Below are 22,768 nucleotides of genomic sequence, written 5' to 3'. Positions count from 1 at the left end.
ATTATAGTAATTATCCATAGTGTGTAATATTATATTGAATCGAATTTTATAAACCTACTAAATATAAGAAAATGTGTTGAATTTTATTTATATACTTACCCAAAATGTGACTATGATAAAGTCCACTGTGATTATATTATAATCTATTTCAATTATATTAGCTATAATATTTTATTGTAATAATCCTAAAAAGTTATACATATTTTTGTTTTATAAGCAAAGAAAAATTATTTTAATTATGAATTTTATTTCAATTTCAATCGAGAACTTCAGGTATGTTTTTATTTTTCAAGAATTATATTATTACTAAATTATATTCTGAAAGTACAGTAAACCACGTTAATTCGAATTAATCAAAAAAAAAATTCGAAATTACGGAATACAAAATGTATGACAAAAAACAGTAAAATTTGAAGTTCAATGATTCAGTTTTTTTTATGCAATTTTGTAACATTGTTCCTATTTAGATTAATATCCAGTGGTGACAATTTTGGTTCATTCATTGAATTAATGGTAATAATTATGAATTCGGGTAAATTTCAAATCAACTGTGTTCACGTTAACGGGTTTTTACTGTATTCTGGTTTTAAATAATTATTTGTAAGATTGTTTTGCGGATTATACTGCCATATAGATTATTAATTTTTGGTTAATTATGATTAATTCACCATTAAACATAGGTAGGTATCTACCTATCTACAGATTTTTTTTGCCTACCATAGAAACCATTGTCTTCATAATGTCGGCACAATGGTTAGAGGAGATTTGGTTATTTTATCTTTGTTGTGTTGAATAATTAAAATTGATAATCAACTTGTGATAGATAAGAAACAATAGGAGACTTTCATCAGACCTAGTCCCATGGCTATCGGAACCAACCTTCACCATTCGGCAACAGGCATAGACAACAGAATTATTATATTAAAAAAAATAAAATTAATTATGTAACAGTGAAAATTACATGTTTCATAATTTCACATACTTTTTTTATTCACAATGAATTACAATAGAAATCCACGTATACTCTCGTAATCCTAAAGTCAGTTTCTATTGTATTTCATTGTGAATAGTAAAAAACATCTGAGGTAATCAAACGTGTCTTCTGATATAATTGTTTCAAATGAATAACTGTTGCATATTGTGTACGCTCGCTTGTCTACAACGTTTGATTATCTTCTTGTAAAATAGGTTGTTTCTTATAGCATGGGACATAATTGCGGGCACTAGATCTGTATATCAGTCAAAATAGTAATATATTACGCAGTACTTATGCATTTTTTTAAAGTCTTGTATTTACATAATATGATTTTATTAATCATTTTTACATGACAAAAACCTGTGGCTAACGTTCAAACCTGAACAAAAAATTGTGACTAATTTTTAGTGTTTTCATTCTTTTTATACAGTTATGTTGTGTGCAATATGTATGTAAAAATATATATTTTGTAAAACTTATAACAGACTTGTTTCATTTTAGAATGCTATGCCCCATATTCTGAAACATATTTCAAGCTATTTTTCCCCGGCAAGATCAATTTGTATGGGTCGATTGGTAGCCTTCAACACACCCAAACTTTATACAAAATTCGGCTAATGTGGATATTTTATAAATCCTCATTATAAATACGGTTCGATAATGCTAGTGGGTAACAAAGGCAGTTGGGCGGCCTAGCGGCTATCGATGATAATAAATACAAATCACTTTTCACCTGCTTACCTCCTAACAGTCTGGCCGCTAGAAGGGGGACGGGGCCAAAGGTGTTTTGACTGATTCTTACTTAGTTTTTTTCTGCTGGGTACCACTCGGCACCCTTTGGCAAACAACGCCATCTTGGTAAAATGGCGGTCAAAAACGGTTTTTTGGTGATATTTCATTATTCTTACGGAATGAATTAAAGATCGTTAAATTCTGGACGAAAAAGTATTTTACATAATTTTGGTAAGTTTTACTTACAATTTGAGAAAGTAATATTAGCATTTATTAGCTATAGATCTACCATCGTAAGTCGTCAGCCGGTCGAATTTGAAACTAAAATTGTCTATCGAGGATAAATTTGTCACAAACGCCATTTAATTTTACAACATGTTTCTCGAATTATGGATTACGCTTGTGTTTATCTAACTCTCATGGTGTCAAAATATCAAAAACACATTATATTTAGTGTTGATAAATAAAATATACCTATTAAAAAAAGCTTTTTCCTTTTAAATAAGAAATGTAAGGTGAGTCGGGGTAAGTGTAGCTACTAAGATATCTCAGTATTTACTACAAATTGGATGATGCCATCTATGGAAAGGTGATGGCAAAGTCACCGATTAATAAAAATAATCAGAAATGGTGTCGATACCATGTTTTTTGAGCTGACTACATGGATTATTCTCCAGACGACATTTTGAAGTCGACGAGTGAGATATGGTAGCCTTTACTAAAGTATTTTTTTAAACACGGAAATCTGCACATTGTGGTTGTAAAAATTGGTGAGTATATGTGTTTTGATACGCTACTTCACGTTGTGTTATCGTTTTACTGAATTATAAGCATATGAAACCTTTAATCAAGTAGACACTTCCCCCACGAAAGAGAACACATGGGGTAAGTGTGCCTTTGTATTGTGTCACACTTCCCTCGTATATTTTCTATGAATTTGCAAAGTCAATATTTTAACTAGTGATGGGACATAACGCATTATTTATATCGATCGAAGTATCTAATGTCGGGTCCACATTGAAAACAAGTCGCGCGACAACTCGTTAAATTTTACGATACGCATGACAATTATCGTAAAATTTCTTAAGCAATTATGATAATTATCGTAAAATTTAACGAGTTGTCGAGCGACTTGTTGCCGGTGTGGACCAGGCATAAGATCGAAAATGTTCGTAATTGAAATAGAATGTTTATAAGAATATGTAAGAATTTGTATACCAGTATAACCTAGATAATTCGAAATCCAAGGGACTCTGAAAATTTGATTTCGAATTCGCGAAAATCGCTATAAATCGAATTTTCTGAAGAAGAAAAAAATCGTCAATTTGTATGGGGACTGTTCGACTCAAAAATGTTCTTCTAAGCCTATAATTCTGGATTGCAAAGTTGTTCAATTACCAAATAAAGAAGTTACCGAAAGTTTAATAGAAATGCCACTGTTACAAAAGTTTCCTGCAGAAAATATAGAAAATACTTTATTTGAAACACTTTTGCTGAATTCTATCAGTAGTAAAGCGCCTATAAAGAATAAGAGAAAAATGGTTGCCCCAGGAGCAGAAGTGATTACATGTTATGATGTTATAGAGCAAATGAAAAATAATGTCCCAATAGAAAAGAAAATAAAGCTATTGCAAGACAAAACTAACATGCAGAAGAAGGTATTGAAACCGATAAAAGTACACCAAATCAAAAAAAAACACGAACCCATGTCATTGGAAGAAGATTTGTCATGTACATCAAGTGACGAAAGCGAAGATAATATGCAAGACTATATTAATGATTTGCTCGGCGATGAGGAAAATGATCCTTCAATTAATGTGCTTAATATATCAATGTTTGATGATACTGCAGGTGCATCTAATTCAGAAATGTTAGAGATTGGAAAATGAATTGTAGTACAATTTGTTACAAAAAAAACTGTGAAACATTTTGTCGGAGTTATAATAAAACTTGAGCAAGATGACAGAATTCTGACAAAGTTTGCTCGAAAATTTAAGACGATTAGAAGTGAAAGAAGAGGATGTCATCTGCATATTGCCTCAACCATCAACTGGACGAAGAGGCGAAATAATTTTCAAAACAAAAATCTCTGCTTACAATATTCAGTAGGTACCTAGTCATGCAATTTCAAATAATGCAATTCGAAATAATTAAGTTAGAATAAATAGTTTTGTAAGTAAGCACTTAACTTGAATTGTAAGTACAGTAAAAACGAAAGAATGATTCGAGAATGAGACCCAAAACGTTACTAGAGATTTAATGTTTTTGTGTATTAATTATTATTTTTTCTTTTATATCTTACTCTCTATTTGTATCCACATTTTATTTTTGCTGATTGTTATTTAATTTTGTAATAATACGAAAATAATCATGTTAGGTATATTAAATTTCATCAACTGTTTGTTTCGAGCTAAAAAAATAATGTTTTACCCTGTTAATTCTTGGTGAAACTATTATAACATTTCAAATTTAACTCATTCTTTCGTACACTTATTCTCACCCCGCACACAATCGACAAACCTCTTTATCGTTTTAAAATCTATACAAAACTTTTAATTTAAGAATCAATATCCATTAAATGATATATTACCTTTCTATGCATGTAATACGTTATGGTTTTGAAGAACTTTTGGAATAATGGTGAATTTGGTTACACTTACCCCAATATTGGGGTAAGTGTAACAAACTGACTAGTAATCAAAAAATATTAAAGTGTCGTATTATAATAAGATATACAGTGGGTTCCTTCTGTACATATTAATTGTAATGATATTGTAGATCATATGGTAAAGTTTTCAACTGTTTAAAACATACCTATTCATCATGAACTAGGTTGAAATTCATATTCATTAAATTCTATGTCACACTTACCCCGACTCACCTTACCTAATACATAATTTTATATTTGATATAGTATTTTATAATCAAACGAGTGTTTGTTGCTAATTTAGATACGCTGATTTTCTTGCTCGCAAGATTTTTATTGTTTGTACATTTGAAAACATAAAAAGTGCATTTTAGATTATTAATAAACGAATGTGACCTTTTAATATTTGACATTATTTGATAGCTACTTAGCACCAATTATTTGGCAAGTATTTAAAGTAAGCTATATTTTAATATAATCAACAACGAATTATAATGTCTCCACGAAGAAATGAATGCAGACGAAGCGTAATCCGAAAATAACTCCGCAGTAGCGTTTACTGATTGGGCGTTATGACAAATTTATTCCAGACTGAGTCAAATGTTTACATTGTGAAACGTCAGCGTGCAGAATTCGGAATATATATTGTGTTATTGAAAATACAGAAGAAATAAGTATAGTGCATAATGGCAAGTAGTTCTAAAACAGTTCGTGGGAATGCCAGAGACATTCTAAAAGTATGGCAATTCTGCGATGACGAAAAAAGACAAAGAACTGATTAATCGTATCGATAATGCAATACAACGGGCAGCCGCCATGACAGGTAAAGATTTATTTTCAGTGTTACCAAGTTACATTTATATTACAATGCAAGTAATTTCTTGTTTTTTTAGTTTTGTTCAAAGTTATGATATAAAAATATATTAATGTCGGATAGCAATATAAATTAATACTTACTTATTATTTGTGTATGTAAACGGATTTATAAAGAAATTTAGTATATTAATTAAACTGACATTTACAAGTTCGAATTCCATAATATGACCTCGACAGAATTATCGACATGTATTAAATTACGATATATATTATAATTGTATTATTATTTTATATTTCAGGTGTATCAAGTGACTATGACCATGACTAAAATATACACAATACTACTTTATATTTTCCAATTTCTGATTTTTCCAACTATGTATTTCTTCCTCGTGGTTATAAAAAAAGTAACGCGTTTTTATTTTGATTGTTAATTTTTTATTTTAATAATCATCATCAGCCGGGGTCAATCCACTGCTGGATGAAGGCCTCCCCAAGCTTTCTCCAACTCTCTCGGTCCTGTGTCGTTCGCTGCCACGTATTTCCGCCGAACTTTACCAGTTCGTCAATCCAGCGGCTTTTAGGGCGACCCTGTGGCCGTTTCGTACCCCTTGGGTACCATTGGATGACGGCATTTGTCCAGCGGCCGTCTTTTCGGCGAGCAATGTGCCCCGCCTATCTCCATTTCAGCTGTTTGGCAACGTCTATTACATCGCGTACTCTTGTCTGCTTCCTAATCCATTCGTTTCTCTTACGGTCCTTTCGCGTGATGCCCAACATGCACCTCTCCATGCCTCGCTGTGTGACTCTTAGCTTTTGGACATCTCTCGTGTTGAGGGTCCACGTCCCGCAGCCATACGTGAGCACGGGTAGCACACACTGGTTGAACACCCTACGCTTAAGACATAATGGTAGGTCACTCTTGAAGATACTATTCAGACGTCCGAAAGCACTCCATCCCAGCTTTGTTCTTCGAGCAATTTCATCGTGCATGCTTCCGTCTATGGACACCTGCTGTCCGAGATAGATGTAGCTGCTGACTTGCTCGAGTTGGGTGCCAGAAATACAGATAATCGCAGGGTCCGAAAAACAGTTCCTCATCACTTTTGTCTTTGAGACATTTATCTTTAGACCGACCGTTTGACTGACATTCGCGAGTTCTTGCATTCTACCTTGGAGGTCTTTCGGGTCTTGTGAGAGTATAACAATATCATCTGCAAAGCGCAGGTGACTGAGGTGCTCTCCGTTAATTGGAACACCTTTTTCCTCCCAATCAAGTTTCCTAAATAAGTCCTCAAGAGTAGCGGTGAATAGTTTAGGTGAAATGGTATCACCTTGCCGGACACCTTTGTTAATGGGGAATTTACACGACCGTTTGTGGAGTTTCACGCATGCTGTGGCATCACTGTATATACTGTTCAATATGTTTATGTAGCGTCTGGAAATTCCTTGGTCGCTAAGGGCGTCTATAATTGAGAATTTTTTGATGGAATCAAACGCCTTTTCATAGTCTATAAAACCAAGATATAATGGCAGTTTGTATTCCTGGTAGCGCTCTATGATTTCCCTGACGACCTGTATATGATCCATAGTACTGTAGCCTCTTCTGAATCCGGCTTGCTCTCTTGGTTGGATCTCGTCTAGAACTGTTTCGAGACGGTAAGAGAGTATTTTCGTGAAAACCTTATACAGAATTGGCAGTAGACTAATTGGTCGATAGTTTTTCAGATCTTCAGTGTCTCCTTTCTTATGGAGAATAATAATGGAGGCATTTTTCCATGACTCTGGGATGTTCTCTTCGTGCAGACAAGATGTGAACAGACGTGCGAGCACTTCGCTCACCGTCCTCCCGGACCGTTTGAGAACATCGATAGTCAGGCCATCTTCTCCCGGGGCTTTCCCACTCTTCATGCACATTATAGCATATTCCACCTCTGTGGTAGTAGCCTCGGGAAGAGGATCTCCATATTCTCCGTTCACCGGAAGATCTGAATTGATGTCAGTGTCATCTTTGTATAGAGCGCTGTAAAATTCTACAACAGTGTCCAGTAGATGATCCCAGTTACGCACGATACTTCCATCTTGCGCTTTTAGTGTTGTGATCTGCCGTCTCCCTATTGACAGATGCTGCTTGTTCTTATGTAAGCTCCTTTCTGACGCAACAATTGATTCTACAAGGTTCATATTGAACTTACGAAGATCTTCTCGTACGTTTTTACGTAGAGTTTTGCACAGCGTGGAGTACTCGAGATCATTTGCAACTTGTTGCTCGCTTTTCGCACTCCTACGCAGCTTCATAAGATCCAACGTTTCCTTTGAAAGTTTGCTTACTCGTTCAACCACAGCAGCAACTGTCTCTTCCGATTAATAATATTTGTACATAAATCTACTACCAATAAAAATTTATAAATAACCATTTTTTTGTTAGTTTTGGCAACATTATCAATGTCATACTAGCACCCTCGCTGAAATGCAAATTTATGATGGTAGATCTTTAGCTGTCTTCTCATTTTTTCGACTTCTATTGCTATAATAAAGCAAACAATCATGCATTGCATCAGTCTTTTAATACACTGCAGATCAAAACCTCCTTAAGGGGTGACATGCTCAGCGTAGGTCAAAATGGAACTTATATTGCATTTTCAAACCATGATCCTGGACATTCCTTAAAAGTTGTAGATAATATATTCATATAACTTTAAAGCCTTGTTATCCTTTATATTTATTTTAAACATTTGATGACTGCAAAAAGTATTTTTATTACATAAAATAGTGTTCTTTTAAACCTCTCGCTCTAATGTTTTAGAATATAGTCATATTTCAGTACATGATTGTACTGCGGTGTTAAGATTTTTTACTTTTATTAATTTTTAAACGCATTTATAAAACCATTAGTATAATTTATGATGAGATGATTTTTGTAAAATATTTACGATAAAAAATTTAATTGATAATCTGTGATCCCAAATTTGACAAGAATTAGGCATTTTATTATTCAAAAAATGGGCAATATTAACACATTTGAAGATAATTCTAAAGATACTAATTATAAGCTGTTTTTGACCATTCGTTTAAAAAAAAATAAAAAAAAATTCGGTTAGGTACATGTTCAAACACGCGCGTTAACATGATCTTACTCCCTACTTCAATTTTAGGTTGTCAATTTATGGCTACGGCCGTATGTTGTAGCTTAACCACTGGGGAATGACAAAAGAAATGGCGTATTTCAAAAAAACACTACCTTATTCTTAGGTCAATAATCATTATAAAGCAATCATTATTCGTAGTATGTTTATCACACTTGAATGGTGAACGCCAAGCCGCAAGCCCTGACTCTCTCGCCTCGGAAGCCATAAGCATCAAGCATCTCCAGCAAACAAAAAACCGCAGCGGCAGCACGCCAAGCCACAAGCCCTGACTCGTCTCGCCTCGGACGCCAAGCAACAAGCATCTCCAGCCAGAAAAAACCGCGTCTACAACCCACCGCCAACGACAATACCCTGCATAACGATCTAATAAACTCCTGCCGGCATCGACAACGTGCGTTTCTCTCAATTCCACCCCGCTTCTGGCCTGCTAGTGATAAGGCCTTCACCATTCTCCTCGACAGAGAAAGGCCGGTATCAATATATTTACCTGACTTTCAATGTGGTCTTCCAAGAGTTATTGATCTCGGTTCAACCGGCTGCCGGGTCCATTGAGTCATCTGACCTGGTCAATTGAGGCTTTAAAAAGATTTGCATTGTATGACAATAAGAGAGGCAAGCGAGAGGATCTCTTACTGATCTTGACCACATTGCTTTAGTTTCCTTTTTATTTATTTTTCTACCATAATTTCTCCTCTCCCATAAACATTTTTAATGCCTAGTTTTAATGCATTTGTGCCTAGAAGTGGTGACCTTAGACACCTCATGTACCCTATTTGCGGTTGTGATAAGCTCGATTAAGATCATGACTGGTCTGGATTATATGGTACTATTAGGTTGTGTTGCCATTATAGAAAACATTTTATGACTGATCGTAAGTCATTCTTCCCTCGGTAGCGTATAATTTGAAAGATATACTCCAGGTTGAAATACAAGCAACGCATGAAACAGAAAGGGATAGGGCAAGTAAAACATTAAATCAGTTGTAACCTTTATTTCTAAACTAACTATACAAAACTATTTATAAAGTCAATATATTCAATTGAAATGCATTTAATTTGCCGAATGCAACCATTATTCATTTTGTGATACAACTTTTCCTTTCATTTATGCGAGCTCTTTATTGTCAACAAAAACAGGAGTGTGTGGGTTGGTGCAATTCCTTTACCTTATAAAAGCATCCCCACTAGAAGAGCAGAGCAATTAGAAACTATTTATCCTGCATCTTGCTTTGCATAGCGGGGGTGCGCCTTCCTAAGGTAAAAGATCTATAAACAGTAAACAAAATACCAATGCAATTACTCCAAAAGCTCAACATCAAATTAATAATTTAATATGTATGTACATAGTATTATAATATAATAATATATCGTATTCTCTTTCTCACAGCATTATGGTATGGAGTCATATTGTTGTTCTACCTTGTAAACCTCGTAAAAACCGTTTTAGTTTTAAATGGAATTTCGAAATTTAAAAATCGAAGATAGAGAACTATGTAAATATTATACTTTTTTCAAAATATTGTTATAAAATGTCTGTTAAAATAAAGCCAATACACAAAATACTATATAATATATTGATTTTAGTTCTGCGTTAGCGGCTCGTGAAATATTTATTCACCGGTCTGCTCTAGGCGACTTGAATCGAGTAACCAAGGTGATAACTAGTCGTTAATCTCAGTGCACCCGCAGTGGGTACATGGAATAAAGGCGCAGGGTATTTGCAAGGTTTGCAAATTTTCTTGTTATTTTGACACTGTGTCTGTGGACTGACATACATAATATGAGTGTGAAAATCTTACACGTGGGTAGATATTTGATAACACTAGCGTATTCAATAAAAACCTAATTTTTGACGAAAATGTGAATGTGTCGATGAAAAATACAGAAGTTAAAATGTAGCTCTGTCTTGTTTATTAAATTGTTATATAATCATACAAGATAATTGGATGTGAGAAAAATAATTATGAGGGTGGTGGCGGCACCATCTGGTCAGGATATTTATCGTTGAGGAAGCTCTTGAGCTCTCCGTATTCTACCATAAGGTCCAGTTTCGTCTTTTCATATGGCCTCATCTTCTCTAGCCTTTTCAGGCGTATCCTCCATTGGCGCTGTTTAGTGTAGAAGGGGGCCACTTTCTTCTTCCTCAACACCACTCGGTTGTCCATGACGTACTGCTTGAAGTTGAGCACTTCGTCAGAGGCGATTTCGCTCTCCTTCCGAACCACCGAAGGCGAGGCGATCACTTTGGGGTAGTACTCTGTCTCCTTACACGTCTCTACTATGTGAAGTCCCTTCTCTTCAGCCATATCCTCGAAAGTTTTCTGTAAAATAAAAACAGTAAAGAAAATGTAAAAAGCGTGAGATTTTGAAGGGGAATGATTAACCATTCCAATTTTTATTTCCTCAACCGGCTTACATGAAATTTGTTTTCAAATTAACCATGAGGATGCTCATGTGACGTGGTCATACCACTTGATTCGTATTGCATCACCCATGGCCTACCGCAGAGTAGGTACTCACTTAGGCAGGTACATAATTATGTGCAATTGTTTATATAAAATAATAATGGTTCTTTGTATAAAAAAAACTTTTTTAAGATCTGAAAATTAATAATGCAAGGCATTTTTATCTCAGTACGGCTCTGGCAAATAAATCCCAGTGCAAAAGTTTGAAGTTTACTAAAAAACTGCAATGCGAAACGACTTGTAGTTAATTTGACCATTAGTCTTAGAAACCATTTTTCAGCTTCATTTACTATATTAATGCTCTGTCTCTGTAGGTGTACACAAAGCTTTTATTCAATGTTTTTGGTAATTATTGAAGAAAACCTTTTCTAAAAAAACAGAACCTAAATATATAAAAGTAAAGCTTAAACACAATCACTGCTGACCTGTTAATTAATATTTAATTACCACATTTAAATTTCATGTGAATTATATCTAATGGCCAGTCGCGGTGTCAGCACTAAATGAGTTAAAAAAATGACTAGCTGCCCGGAACAACTCTCTATTGAAGTAAATATGGTGTGGTGTGAGATTGCTATTTTCTAATGAAAAATAAAATTGGTATAGTGTAAAGTGAATGTTATAATATAATAAAACACAAATAAAAAAAATTGTAGTTCGTTTTTTTCAGCAGGTTCGCCACTATTGTTCTACTGCGCAGGCGCAGATATCGAACAAATCCTAACTGATAATACATGTTTACATGTGCATTTTCTTGTTATGGCCGCGATAATACGTACTGTCAGCAGTGAATCCATGCACGTGTAAATGGGGTATTACCATTACTTTCATTTTCACTGGATTTTTCACAAATTTCAACGTCACTGTCAAAACAACTTCTACCGGATTTTGACATTGCGAAATTTAGAGGTTATACATTATTTAAAAATATTTTTGAGTTTAAGATTTAGTAAGGATGTTAGCTATGGGCGTAATGCTCAATTCGTACTTACCACAAACTTACAGTAAAATTGGTAAATAGCTGAAATCCATCTGTTAACTATAGATTATAGAGATAAGGAATCCTTAACCATAGACTACTTTTGTTATGAACTCGCCCCCTTGCCCCCCCTTCTGTATTTTCATTTACCACTGACAGCTGCTGTCAAAATACATTTACGTGTCTTTAAAACGGCCAATACACTCAAATTCATTTAACAATTGATCTCAATATGGGTATTGAACAACTATTAAATATCCGTGACATTTAATACGCCATATTTTCCTTTACTTTCTTGATTCTGTACATTTCTTAATTTAGTAAAACCGATTATCGAATTGAAATGTCAGTGCCAATGAATTATGAATTAACTTTTCTTATTCAGATTTAGATATTTATGTAATATTAAACCAATAGATAGGTAGTTGAAATATATAAGTACTTAGTTACCTACACACCAACATGGTAATATTAGTTTTAATCACTCTATATAATTATTCACATCATGGCATATTTGTATTAATTGTAAATGACAAAATCTGACATTTCAACGGCAAGTGTTACCATATCGGGAAAAACATGGGTCAAAAAATAACTTATATTATTCACTAATTGCGGAGACATTTAATCATTTTAATTAAATATTAATTGTGTATTTATGGTTATTGAATTTATTTTGTATATTTTTCATATTTTTGTCATCGTTTAACAATTACAAAATAATTTACCTAAATTATGAAAAAGAGAATTTTTATATATGGTAATATTTTCAATAGAAAAACAGAACGAAGCTATTGCAGATTTGGTGGACCATAGACAACTCGATCATAACTATGAAAGGCTTTCTGGATAGTGTTTTGTTGTAATTATGACAGACGATTGTGCATAGGGCTCTAGACCATCTCATTTCTCAACACTAAAACGGTCAATAGCATGACTTTGGCGAAATTGAGATAAGCGGTGACAATGTGTAATACCTGCTTTAAGAGGCCGATGAAGAATGCCTTGACGATGTGCTGAAGATTGGTAGAGCCCTCCACTTTGGCATAGAGATCTTTGATTCCCAGCACTTGGCAGATGCATTTGATGGCTCGGTGGCACACCAGCCCGTAACCCTCCGGTTTCTTTGACACAAAAATTTTCGTGCTCCCAAACTGCGTGAAGAAATCGTGATGCACTGGAAAAATGAACAATTATGCACGATCAATTTAGTTTCTAAGTAAATCAAAAAACAAAATAGATAAATATTATCATGATATAGAAGGGATATAAAAAAGACAATTCTCGGTTTTATTTACTTGATAATATTTCAATGCTCCTTTTTCAAATCAACTTTTAAAATTTAGTACAAGTTAGAAATAATTTACATGAATCACAGACGGGTCGACAGCTCAAAGTATGAGAGAATTCACCCGGGCAGTGAAAGATGTGAATTCGAATCCCAGTTTTTATTAAGGATTTTTTCTATGTATGTTCTGAGGTTTTTCATAACTATGTATTTTCAATAATAAAGAATCTAACATTCTTAACTCTACGTTATTTCAAGTGAACATTGCTTACCTGTGTGATTGTTGAACAGTTCAAAGTGCATCAGCTTTTGAGCGGCTCGGTTTTTGGCCTTCCTTAATGCGGCATTGCCCTCTTTGCTTTTGGTTACTGCAAATCCGGCCAAACCTTTGCTGTTACCTGTCACGACCTGACAGAAAATATTTTTATTTATAACAAGTAGGTACTTACATACATTTTTTTTCAATAGTCAGTGTTTACTGTTGATTCATATCATTCAAACAAAGATGTTCAAAACCGCAAACAATAGTTATAAATTATTTTAAAATGTCTTACCATCGCCGAAAGTCTTCTCGATCGGCCAAGATTTCCTTTCATCACCATCACAGATTTTAATTCTAATACTTTTGTGTCGAAACCTTCAAACTTGTCTGAAAAAAAAAATATCAATATTAAAAATATAAAAAAGTAAATTACTATATTCCTTCCAAATGACAGCTTCTCACGATTTGATTTTTGTTTATCAACTGTCTGTTGAATGACAGTTGTAACAAGTGGCGGCTCGTGGATATTATATCTGGGTGTGCTGCGTATGATTAAAAATAAAAAATAAATGTTTATATGGATTATATTTTACTATTAACATCAAAATAATTATTATTATTATGTATTTTTATTTTATTATAACATTGATTCTTCTGTCTTTTTCCTCGAAAAAAGGTCTATCACCTTTTCATTGCTCACGACAGCTGTCACGCCGCGCTCAGAGCCACTGTACCCGCACACAACACGTAATACTGCCAGAGTGGCAGTACCAGACCAAGCTCCTAGCTGCGAGCCCCGCTCCCCTCCTTCGCCCACTCGAGCATATTCCATCGAAAATGGTACTGCACAAAATCACGCGATGCATCACTTTCTGATATTAGTATCGCGGTGTATGATAATTATTGGAAGTATCGGTGCGCGGGCAAGCTTATATAATATTGATATTTTCATAAATTTATGTATATTATAATATTACATTTTTCTCAATTTGCTTGGGGGTGCTGCAGGTCCGCAGTGCATATGGATGAGCCACCACTGGTTGTAACTATATTCGTAAATGGGAACCATATTTTTACAAAGTTGAATTGCATGACGATGAGGACTTTCTACTTTTAGTCAATTTAACTGTGAATCATCATTTGAGTCGGCAATGCACCGGTGCCCGGAAATAAATTATGTCTATTTTAAAGCAATTAGTTTACTTCTTCGCCTTCCAATATTTTGTCAACAAACTAACAAATTCATTTGACGTCGTCTTAGTTATGACTATTGTTTTAACTTAAACAAATATGTAGGAACATTTCTATCAATTTCTTTGTCAACATTTAATAGGAAGTTGAGAAACAAAAATGTACATATGGGACCACGACAATAGGTTCACACCATCATTTTTGTTAAATTTTGGTTAATCAAAAAAAATCTAATAGTGAGAAACCGCCATTAGCAGAACATAATATGGGCCCCAACGGAGTGGAGATCATTTTAACAGATTTTTACAAAGAAAGCCAATGGATTAATCCATTAGGCCCTTCACTGGATCAAATACATGTTGAAAAAACAACATGCATTGAGTCGCAGGTTTGATTCTACAGTTGGGCACACAAAATATATATAAGAGTTGTAGTATTCGAAAATGATCGACAGTGTAATATCTTAGAATATTTTAGTTTATACACTGTTGGTTTGTGATGTTTCATTCTTTAGAATCCCCCAATTCCATATCATCACCACCATATCAGACCCCCCCCATTAGGATTTGATGTTACATATGGACAACATGAACTTAAAGCAAACAATGTCAAAAATAATGAATAAATTTGCTTTCAAATTAACAACATCGATTGCTGGAAGCAGGGCGAGATTTCCATAATTCTTTCTAGTGAAATACAAATTATGACATTATCATATCAGTTATTAATCGTCTGTTATTGACGTGCAAGTCTCATGGATCCAAAGTTGATATATTATGCTCGGCATCTAGCGTTAATTACAAATTTTAAAGTGGAAGAAATAATTATTAAAATAACCTTCTCCGATTGGGTCAGGGGGGCCTATACTCCTTCCGGGCATCTTGGTTCCTGACCATCCTCTCTCGATGGGGGATAACTTCATAAACCTAAATCCTCCAACTGAATCTCGAAGCTTTAAAAGGTTCGCCATTCTAAAAAATAATTCATAATCGATTATATTCTTGCTGTTACAATCTTTTAATACAGACAATTCGCTGAAGCACTGTTGGATCCCGGTAGAACACTAATAATGGCGAAATATGCTTGGGCTATGATTTAAAACTATAATATATCTAAGTATAAGAGCCGAGCCACACCGGGCAACTCTGGTCGCCAGACCAGTCGCCGAGACCAGACCGATGCATGCAGTTATATGGGCCATGCCACACCTGGTCGCACAGTAGTCGCGCAAGCAATAAAGTCGGGCGATCAGTAAAATCACGTTCTTGCGCTCGGTCTGGTCTCGCAGTCTCTCTGGTCGGGCGACCGGTAGCGATGTATGAAAACATATAGCTATGTATTGAGTGCTGCCACACTGGGCGATTAGTCACAAGCAGCTACGTTGCGGAGAGGACGTATTTTTTGCATAACTTGCGTGTACATTCATTATCAGCCATGGCGTTCGATACGGATATGTTCATTATAGAGATACAAACGGGACGTATAGACTTCCGTAGGATAGTATCTTGTTTGGTTAGGTCATTCTTGCACAGAGTCAATAATTAAACAAATGATGATATCGACATTCTAACGTAGTTGAAGAATTTGCCAGGGTATTTTCTTAAATCATCCTTTTTTTCAACTTCTTTTCCAAGAATCTTTTATGCCGCAAATACAGCACGAGTGCAACGTCTTCGACGTCCATCTTAAAATTGAGCGGCAGTGTTGCCAAGTCGAAATTTAAAATTTCAGTAGATTTTGACAAAAAATTCAGTAGATTTCAAAAAATATCAGTAGATTTTGGAAAATGTAGTATATTAGATATAATTTAAGACTAATAAGGATAAAAATAACTAATAATATTAATTTATTGTAAACAATGATGATATTAATGGGTAAAATGGCGCTCTTGGGTAGAGTTACAATGCTTTCTTCGTCAATTTAGAAGTGTAACACATCAAAAAAGATCGTGCGTAAATCATTTCAAGTTTATTATTAAAATAATCATCAGTAAACTTACAATTATGGAGAAACACAAATATCAGTAGATTTCTTGAATTTCGAAAAAAAAATCAAAAATTCAGTATATTGGCAAAAAATATCAGATCTACTGAAATTTCAGTAGACATGGCAACACTGGTGAGCAGATTATTGGAGAACGTATTTTTTGCATACTTGCGTAGGTACGTACATTCATTATTATTATTATTTATTGGCTGCTCTCTCTGGTCGCCTGCAAGTCGCCCAGGAAGACCAGTCGCGCGACTGGTCTTGAGACCAGAGTCGCCCGGTGTGGCTCGGCTTTAAGACTCCACTACATTTTCAATTGTTTTTAAAGACATGTAAATATAGTGAAACCCCGATTTTATGTTTTGACAAAAATTGCATTGATTTATTTTTATGTAAGTAGGCATTTATCATATACCTACAAAAAAAATCCTGATTCTTCGTTTGCTATATTAATTTTGGTTTCTTTGGTCCACTAATCATTATTTATCATTCATTAAAATACAAAACTACTATTTCGAAACATATTATTTTTATTACTATAGAATAATCGATATTAAATTTGAATAACATTCTAAGTAAAATAAAATTAACATTGGGTAGGTACTTTCATTATAGAAATATAGGAAAGTAGAGTCTGTCTTCTATAAGCTGGCGTGCTGGTTTCCCCTCCCCGCTTCAGCATCCATCTCGTTCCCTCACATAGAAAACTTGCAACAGTTGAATGCGATGGCACAATGCTTTCCGTGTGACTTGTACGGCAGTTTATAGAATAGACTCTAGTTGAGTAAAACCAAATTAGGACCAACCCAATTAAGTACTTAAATCTGATTAAAACCTAACACCTAAATTTGCAGAAATTTTATGTTATGTTACGTACAAAGCTTTGGGTAAATTTTATTTTCGACTGTAGACCAACTTCTATATCAAGTCTTCTACGTCACAGCACTGCATGCACTGACACTGTGAAGTCACGTAGTTTTTGCGCGCTGATACTATTACATCATATACTCTTTGCGAGTTGACTCGTCATAGTAGATACTCCATCTCGTGCACTACTGATAGGAATTAAAAAGCTTACTTTTCTGTTTCTTCTCCTCGCAATACTTCTACATTCAAAATAATGCTCTTCCTCTGCTTCTGCAAACGTTTAGGCTTTAATGTTAATAAGACTGCACGCGATATCGAATACACACTGAATTAAGGGCACAGGGAATGTAGTAGCGGTGAAGATATATGCAGGGGGAGGGTTTTAGTTAACAACCATGGTGACATAGGAGACTTAATATGAAAGTTACACTATAGTACCTATACCATTACTAAAATCCGACAGCAAATTGATCTTACATTGATTACTTACTTATTATTAGTTTGATACATGTACCAATTCATGGTACCCTTTTAACTCGCAAATAAATATATAAAATTTTAACATTGTTGGTATTATCGTAATAAATTTTTGGGTTTTCATCGCATGCTATTCCTCTTTCCAGAGGCCATTCTCAAGAGATGCCCTTGCAACAAGCCTGAGCAAAATAATTCCTCCATTATTCTCTGGGTTTGTCTATCACATTGCTATTGGTCGGCTATCTACAACGCTGCATCATTCATTTGTACGAGAAATCATAGCCGCAACTCTAACTATTTATAAACTCCATGGTTTTCATATATTTTATATTTAATTAAAAAAACATCGATCTGTTCTAAATAATAAAATTTGTAACAAGAAAAATGGGTACAAGTCGGTTATCCAGCGGCAAACACATTTTGAAAATAGCCGGGGTCTTTTTACTGGTTCTCCGCCACCGGCCGCTGTCATCTGTCAGTGAGCGCAGTGTTGCCAACCGAACTATAATTATAGTACATTTTGGTTCGCGTACTATTCGAAAAGTTACATTTTCGTCCGCGTACTATTAAAAAAGTATAGTTCGTCAAAAATACCACAATTTTAAAAATGCTGTCGGCACTTTATGAAAACAGTCTATTTAATTGTGCGAATATTCCCCATTGCTTATTTCATTGCTTTTAAAAGTTATCTAGGTATATTGCGGTGTTTAAAGTTCCGTAAAATGTTCGTACTTCAATCACAGCAAATCGTAATAACGTGAAGCGAGGGACGGTGTATAATATAAATAATATAAGGTCTCAGTGTGCGATATTAGTCTATGGACGTGGTTTTGCGTTTTATACCTACTCTAAAAAACTAACGTGACAGTTAATGACGGCGGCCGGTGTTAGCATCTTTCGGTCGTAAGAGGTGTTATAATTAAGCAGGGCATCGGAATTTCTCGAATTCTCCGTTATGTTTATGTGACAAACAAAAAACTTTCATTTTCTACACGTCCTATAATTTTAGCCGAAATACTATAATGGCTTGGACCGCGTACTATAATTCGATGACAAAAAGATAGCTAAAATTCAAAATGGCGACTGATAGATTACGATGACGGAGAACCAGTAAAAAGCACCAATAGCTGATATACTGGATTATTTGTTAGGTTGGGTAAGTTTAGGTTTTCATTCTTGAATTCATGAATTTTGCCAAAAATCGGCTATGACAATTAGCTCGGTTCTCGCCTGGCTTTTCCATAACCGACTTGTACCGAAAAATGTATCAAATTTTATTTTAACGCTAAATCATCAATATTATCATCATTGACACTACAACTCTAAGTGGATTTTAGCCGCTTCCAATTGCCATCAGTAAACATCTCCACACCCTCTGTCTGCCGCAAGCTCCCTCCACCGCCATAGCCCTGGGCAGTTTCACTTATAGGACATCTTGCAGTTTACAGTACTCAAACAATATGAAAAAAGTTTTCGCTTTTACCTTTCCGGATCCTCTGGTAGTTTCTGCTGCCTGACAAGCTCCTGTCCCCTCATAACGGGAGCAGAGAGACCCGGCCACACCATGTTCACCTTTCCCATGCCAATCGTTTGGCCTTTGTTCAAGTCTTTGACCCTCTTCCGACCCATCCCTTTGCCACGACCTTTCTTTGCCCCCGCATTACTCACGGATGTTACACTCTTCCAAATGTGATCAGCGGGCACTGAAATATAGTTAAGGGTGATTAACCAATAATATGCCTTCCATCATTCCTCCTCATGTCATATCTGCATCCAGAGTGGAGCAAATGACCACCGCACCTTGATTGTGATTTTGCTATTAACGTTACTTAACTTTTGTCTCTCCTACAGAGAGAAATATGTATTGCTATTATGTAGTTGCTATCAGATTTTTTTATTTTGGTGCATGTAGTTATGTCGTATTACCTAAACATTTAATTTAAAAATCATGTCGGACATCGGTTGTCCTCTTTTAGATTCGAAATTAATGACAATAATAATATGTTAGTCTTTGTACAATATATTAAATCGGACAAGAGTAAAATAAGAAAAATAACATAACCTAAAAAAATTCAACATACATTTATTAAAGAAGCTGATGGTTCTAATATTATTTGTTAATACATTTTGTGTAGGAAGCAAACTATTGGTATTGAAGGAGTTTGATATTATCTTGTTACTGACACTTGTATTTAGTGAAATATTTTGAAATGATTTAACAAGTGCCCTGCAAAGGCCGGCAGCCCTGAGAGCCATTTTACATTATCTATGGCAATTATTCAGTCTGTATCATTCAACCTGAATCAAACAAACGAAATGGGACCGTTTGGTTCAGGGGCATGCCACTCAAATATACCTACTGGTTCAAAGTTGTCTCTCTCTAAAGTAATATTCTGTCTCTCTCTATCAACATGGTGTAGCTGGCGGGCTTTTATTTTAAATAATCTGGTGCATTGTAATATGGTAATAAAAAGTCAAAAAATTGATATAAGTATTATTTTTATTGCAGAAATATAAATGTACAACAAAAAATAATAGTACATAGCATGATAAATGAATAATATTCCAGACATGGTATATAATATTACATATTACATTATCACAAAATCATGACAAATATAAATTTATCAAATACAATGAAATTGTGAATTACATTAGGATTTTACATATTTCAATTTAAAAAACTGATTATTGTTCTCTGATCAACAGCATTTAAAGAACATGATGTTATGGGATATGGGATTGGGGAACATTGTTTATGGGATATTGATTAATATTCAAAATTAATTGTTTATGTTATTTATTATGGTTAATTTCGTGTTAATATTTTATATAATAATGAATGTTCGTTTATTTATTTAATATTGCTGGGGTATTACATAATATTTAATTATTTTTGAGATTTAAACAATAGGAAAACCCACTTATTAAATTTGTACTACCGTACCTACCTACCTACTTATTTAAGAATAAATCATGGAATATATCAAAAAAATGAATTAGAAAAATGTCACTTTAAGAGTATTGCATTTATTATTTAATTATATTTGAGGTCTAAACAATAAAAAAAACATAAATTCTAAATGTTGTATCATGATAGTTAATTTGCGTACCTACTTATTTTAGAAAGAAATCCTGTAATAGTGTAGGTAATATTATACAAAACATAAATTTAAAAAAATGTTATTTTTTAAAAGGGTAGGTATTACATAATATAATTTAATTATTTTTGATATTTAAACAATAAAAAAACCTACCTACTTATAATTTTTTATCGTACTTTGGAGGTATTAATTATGTTCGTTTCGGAAAAAATCGCAAAATTAATGGCAAATTCATATTTTTATTTCATCTGGCAGCACTGCTGGCGTCCACAGAAAAAATCGAAAGTTTTTGACGTACATAAATATTAACGGCTAATTTTATATACAAAAAACTAGTTTGTTCTAAAACAAAATCAAAAGCGAAATAAGCAAACTATATACTTTTGTGTCCAGTACATACATATTATTATGTATTAATTATAATATTATTTAAACAATGTTTAACAAAAGGGGTGCCATGGAACAAGGAAGGATGTGTTGATTTTAAACGTAAGTTGGCTACAATATTGCATTAAAATGAAGTATTCATACATCTGCACTATATTTTAATATAACAATTAATATATACACTATATAACAAGCCAAACAACAATTACACTCGACATACATACAATAATACATCAAGCTTCCTCTCAAACATGAATGTCAATCAATGAATCGTAGAAAAGTCTATTAATATAATAAACCCTGCTGCGTGGGGTCTCATTTCTTTGAGAAGCAAAACCGTAATTTAGTATTATTTTATATTTCAGCTGAAGCAGTGCTTCGTCCACACCCAGAGAAGAATGGGTACCTACGACTCAGCGGTGGCCATAAAAAAGAATTAGATGCGACTTTTATATGTACCTATGCATCGTCGGATATGTGATTTTCATTTTGAGTCCTGTTCGTAAAAAAATGTGAGTAATATTTTTAAATAATGTACCTACATAACGCAGTAGTTGGGACTTGCATGGCGGATACGCATAGCTAGTTGAAAGAAAGTGGCGAATCTGCCTGAAATAATACTAATTACACGGCGACGCAGGGCATTTTTGACGTTTACCATTTTCACAACCTGTTAAATGGCACCATACATTGACAACATCGCGTCTCGCTTACGCTCGAAGAATGAGATTAGCGGGACAGTCAGCACTTTTAGGTGTAAACGGTTATTATTGGGATATTTTAGTTTACACACTATCTTCGACCATGTCCAATCCTAATAGGATCATATGGGCCTCCACAGGATGGAGGTTTGTATTAACAGAAGTTGTTTTTACGAGAAAAGGATATCAGCCACTTGCTCAACCTATTAGGTCCATACTCCAACTCATACACAAATTGAAAAAAAATATGTGTACTTGTCAGACTCAGGATTCGAACCTGGGACCCACAACACTATAGGCTGACGCTTAAGCCGCGCGGCCAACGTGGATGTACTATTGGTGCCGGTAAATCCATGCACATGGAGCTATAATGTTATATACTCGTGTGATCCATTCTGTATACACAAGTTATAATGAATCTGTGGACACAAACTTTATTTCAATTCTCCTCGATTTGTTAGGTATGGTAAACTGTTCTTCAACGATTACTAACGATGGTGAATATTGCACGATTTCAGCTGAACGTGCAGAATCGCCAGGAACCCTAACGATGCAGCAAGAGCTTCAGTTGGAGACGTCTAGCACTTCTGCTGTTCAGAAAGAGAAGGGTGAGTAATTTTTAAGTTTTTAGTTGCCTTGAAGTACATAATTACTAGTGCTGATTGACACAAATCGATCCTATCCACACAACTAAAAAATATCAATACTTACCTACATCAATTGGTAGGTTCACAAGGTG

At 34.5% G+C, this 22,768-nt stretch overlaps 1 protein-coding gene across 2 annotated transcripts in view; it reads right to left on the bottom strand.

Moving 5' to 3' along the window:
- The window catches only part of mRpS5 (mitochondrial ribosomal protein S5), a 344,261-nt gene extending 324,160 nt beyond the window's left edge, over nucleotides 1-20,101 (bottom strand). The window contains exons 1-7 of one of the 2 annotated variants that reach the window (XR_015070747.1): nucleotides 19,919-20,101; nucleotides 19,321-19,540; nucleotides 15,342-15,475; nucleotides 13,606-13,700; nucleotides 13,324-13,459; nucleotides 12,741-12,940; nucleotides 9,970-10,640 (exon numbers count right to left, since the gene is read on the bottom strand). Coding sequence is in view for 1 of the 2 variants with exons in the window: in XM_085947903.1 (XP_085804029.1) it covers nucleotides 10,281-10,640; nucleotides 12,741-12,940; nucleotides 13,324-13,459; nucleotides 13,606-13,700; nucleotides 15,342-15,475; nucleotides 19,321-19,540; nucleotides 19,919-20,093 (1,320 nt within the window). In the remaining variant the exon portion in view is untranslated. Of the gene's footprint in view, nucleotides 1-9,296; nucleotides 10,641-12,740; nucleotides 12,941-13,323; nucleotides 13,460-13,605; nucleotides 13,701-15,341; nucleotides 15,476-19,320; nucleotides 19,541-19,918 lie in introns of those variants that run through there. The other variant, XM_085947903.1, reaches the window with a different exon arrangement.
- Between the last annotated feature and the right edge of the window lie 2,667 nt (nucleotides 20,102-22,768).

Source organism: Rhyacophila brunnea, unplaced genomic scaffold (genome assembly GCF_057557595.1).
Source record: "Rhyacophila brunnea isolate RB1 unplaced genomic scaffold, BYU_Rbru_1.0 scaffold_20, whole genome shotgun sequence".
Classification (NCBI taxonomy): domain Eukaryota; kingdom Metazoa; phylum Arthropoda; class Insecta; order Trichoptera; family Rhyacophilidae; genus Rhyacophila; species Rhyacophila brunnea.
Note: the sequence above shows the minus strand (reverse complement) of the source record. Positions and strands in the feature narration are given on the sequence as shown.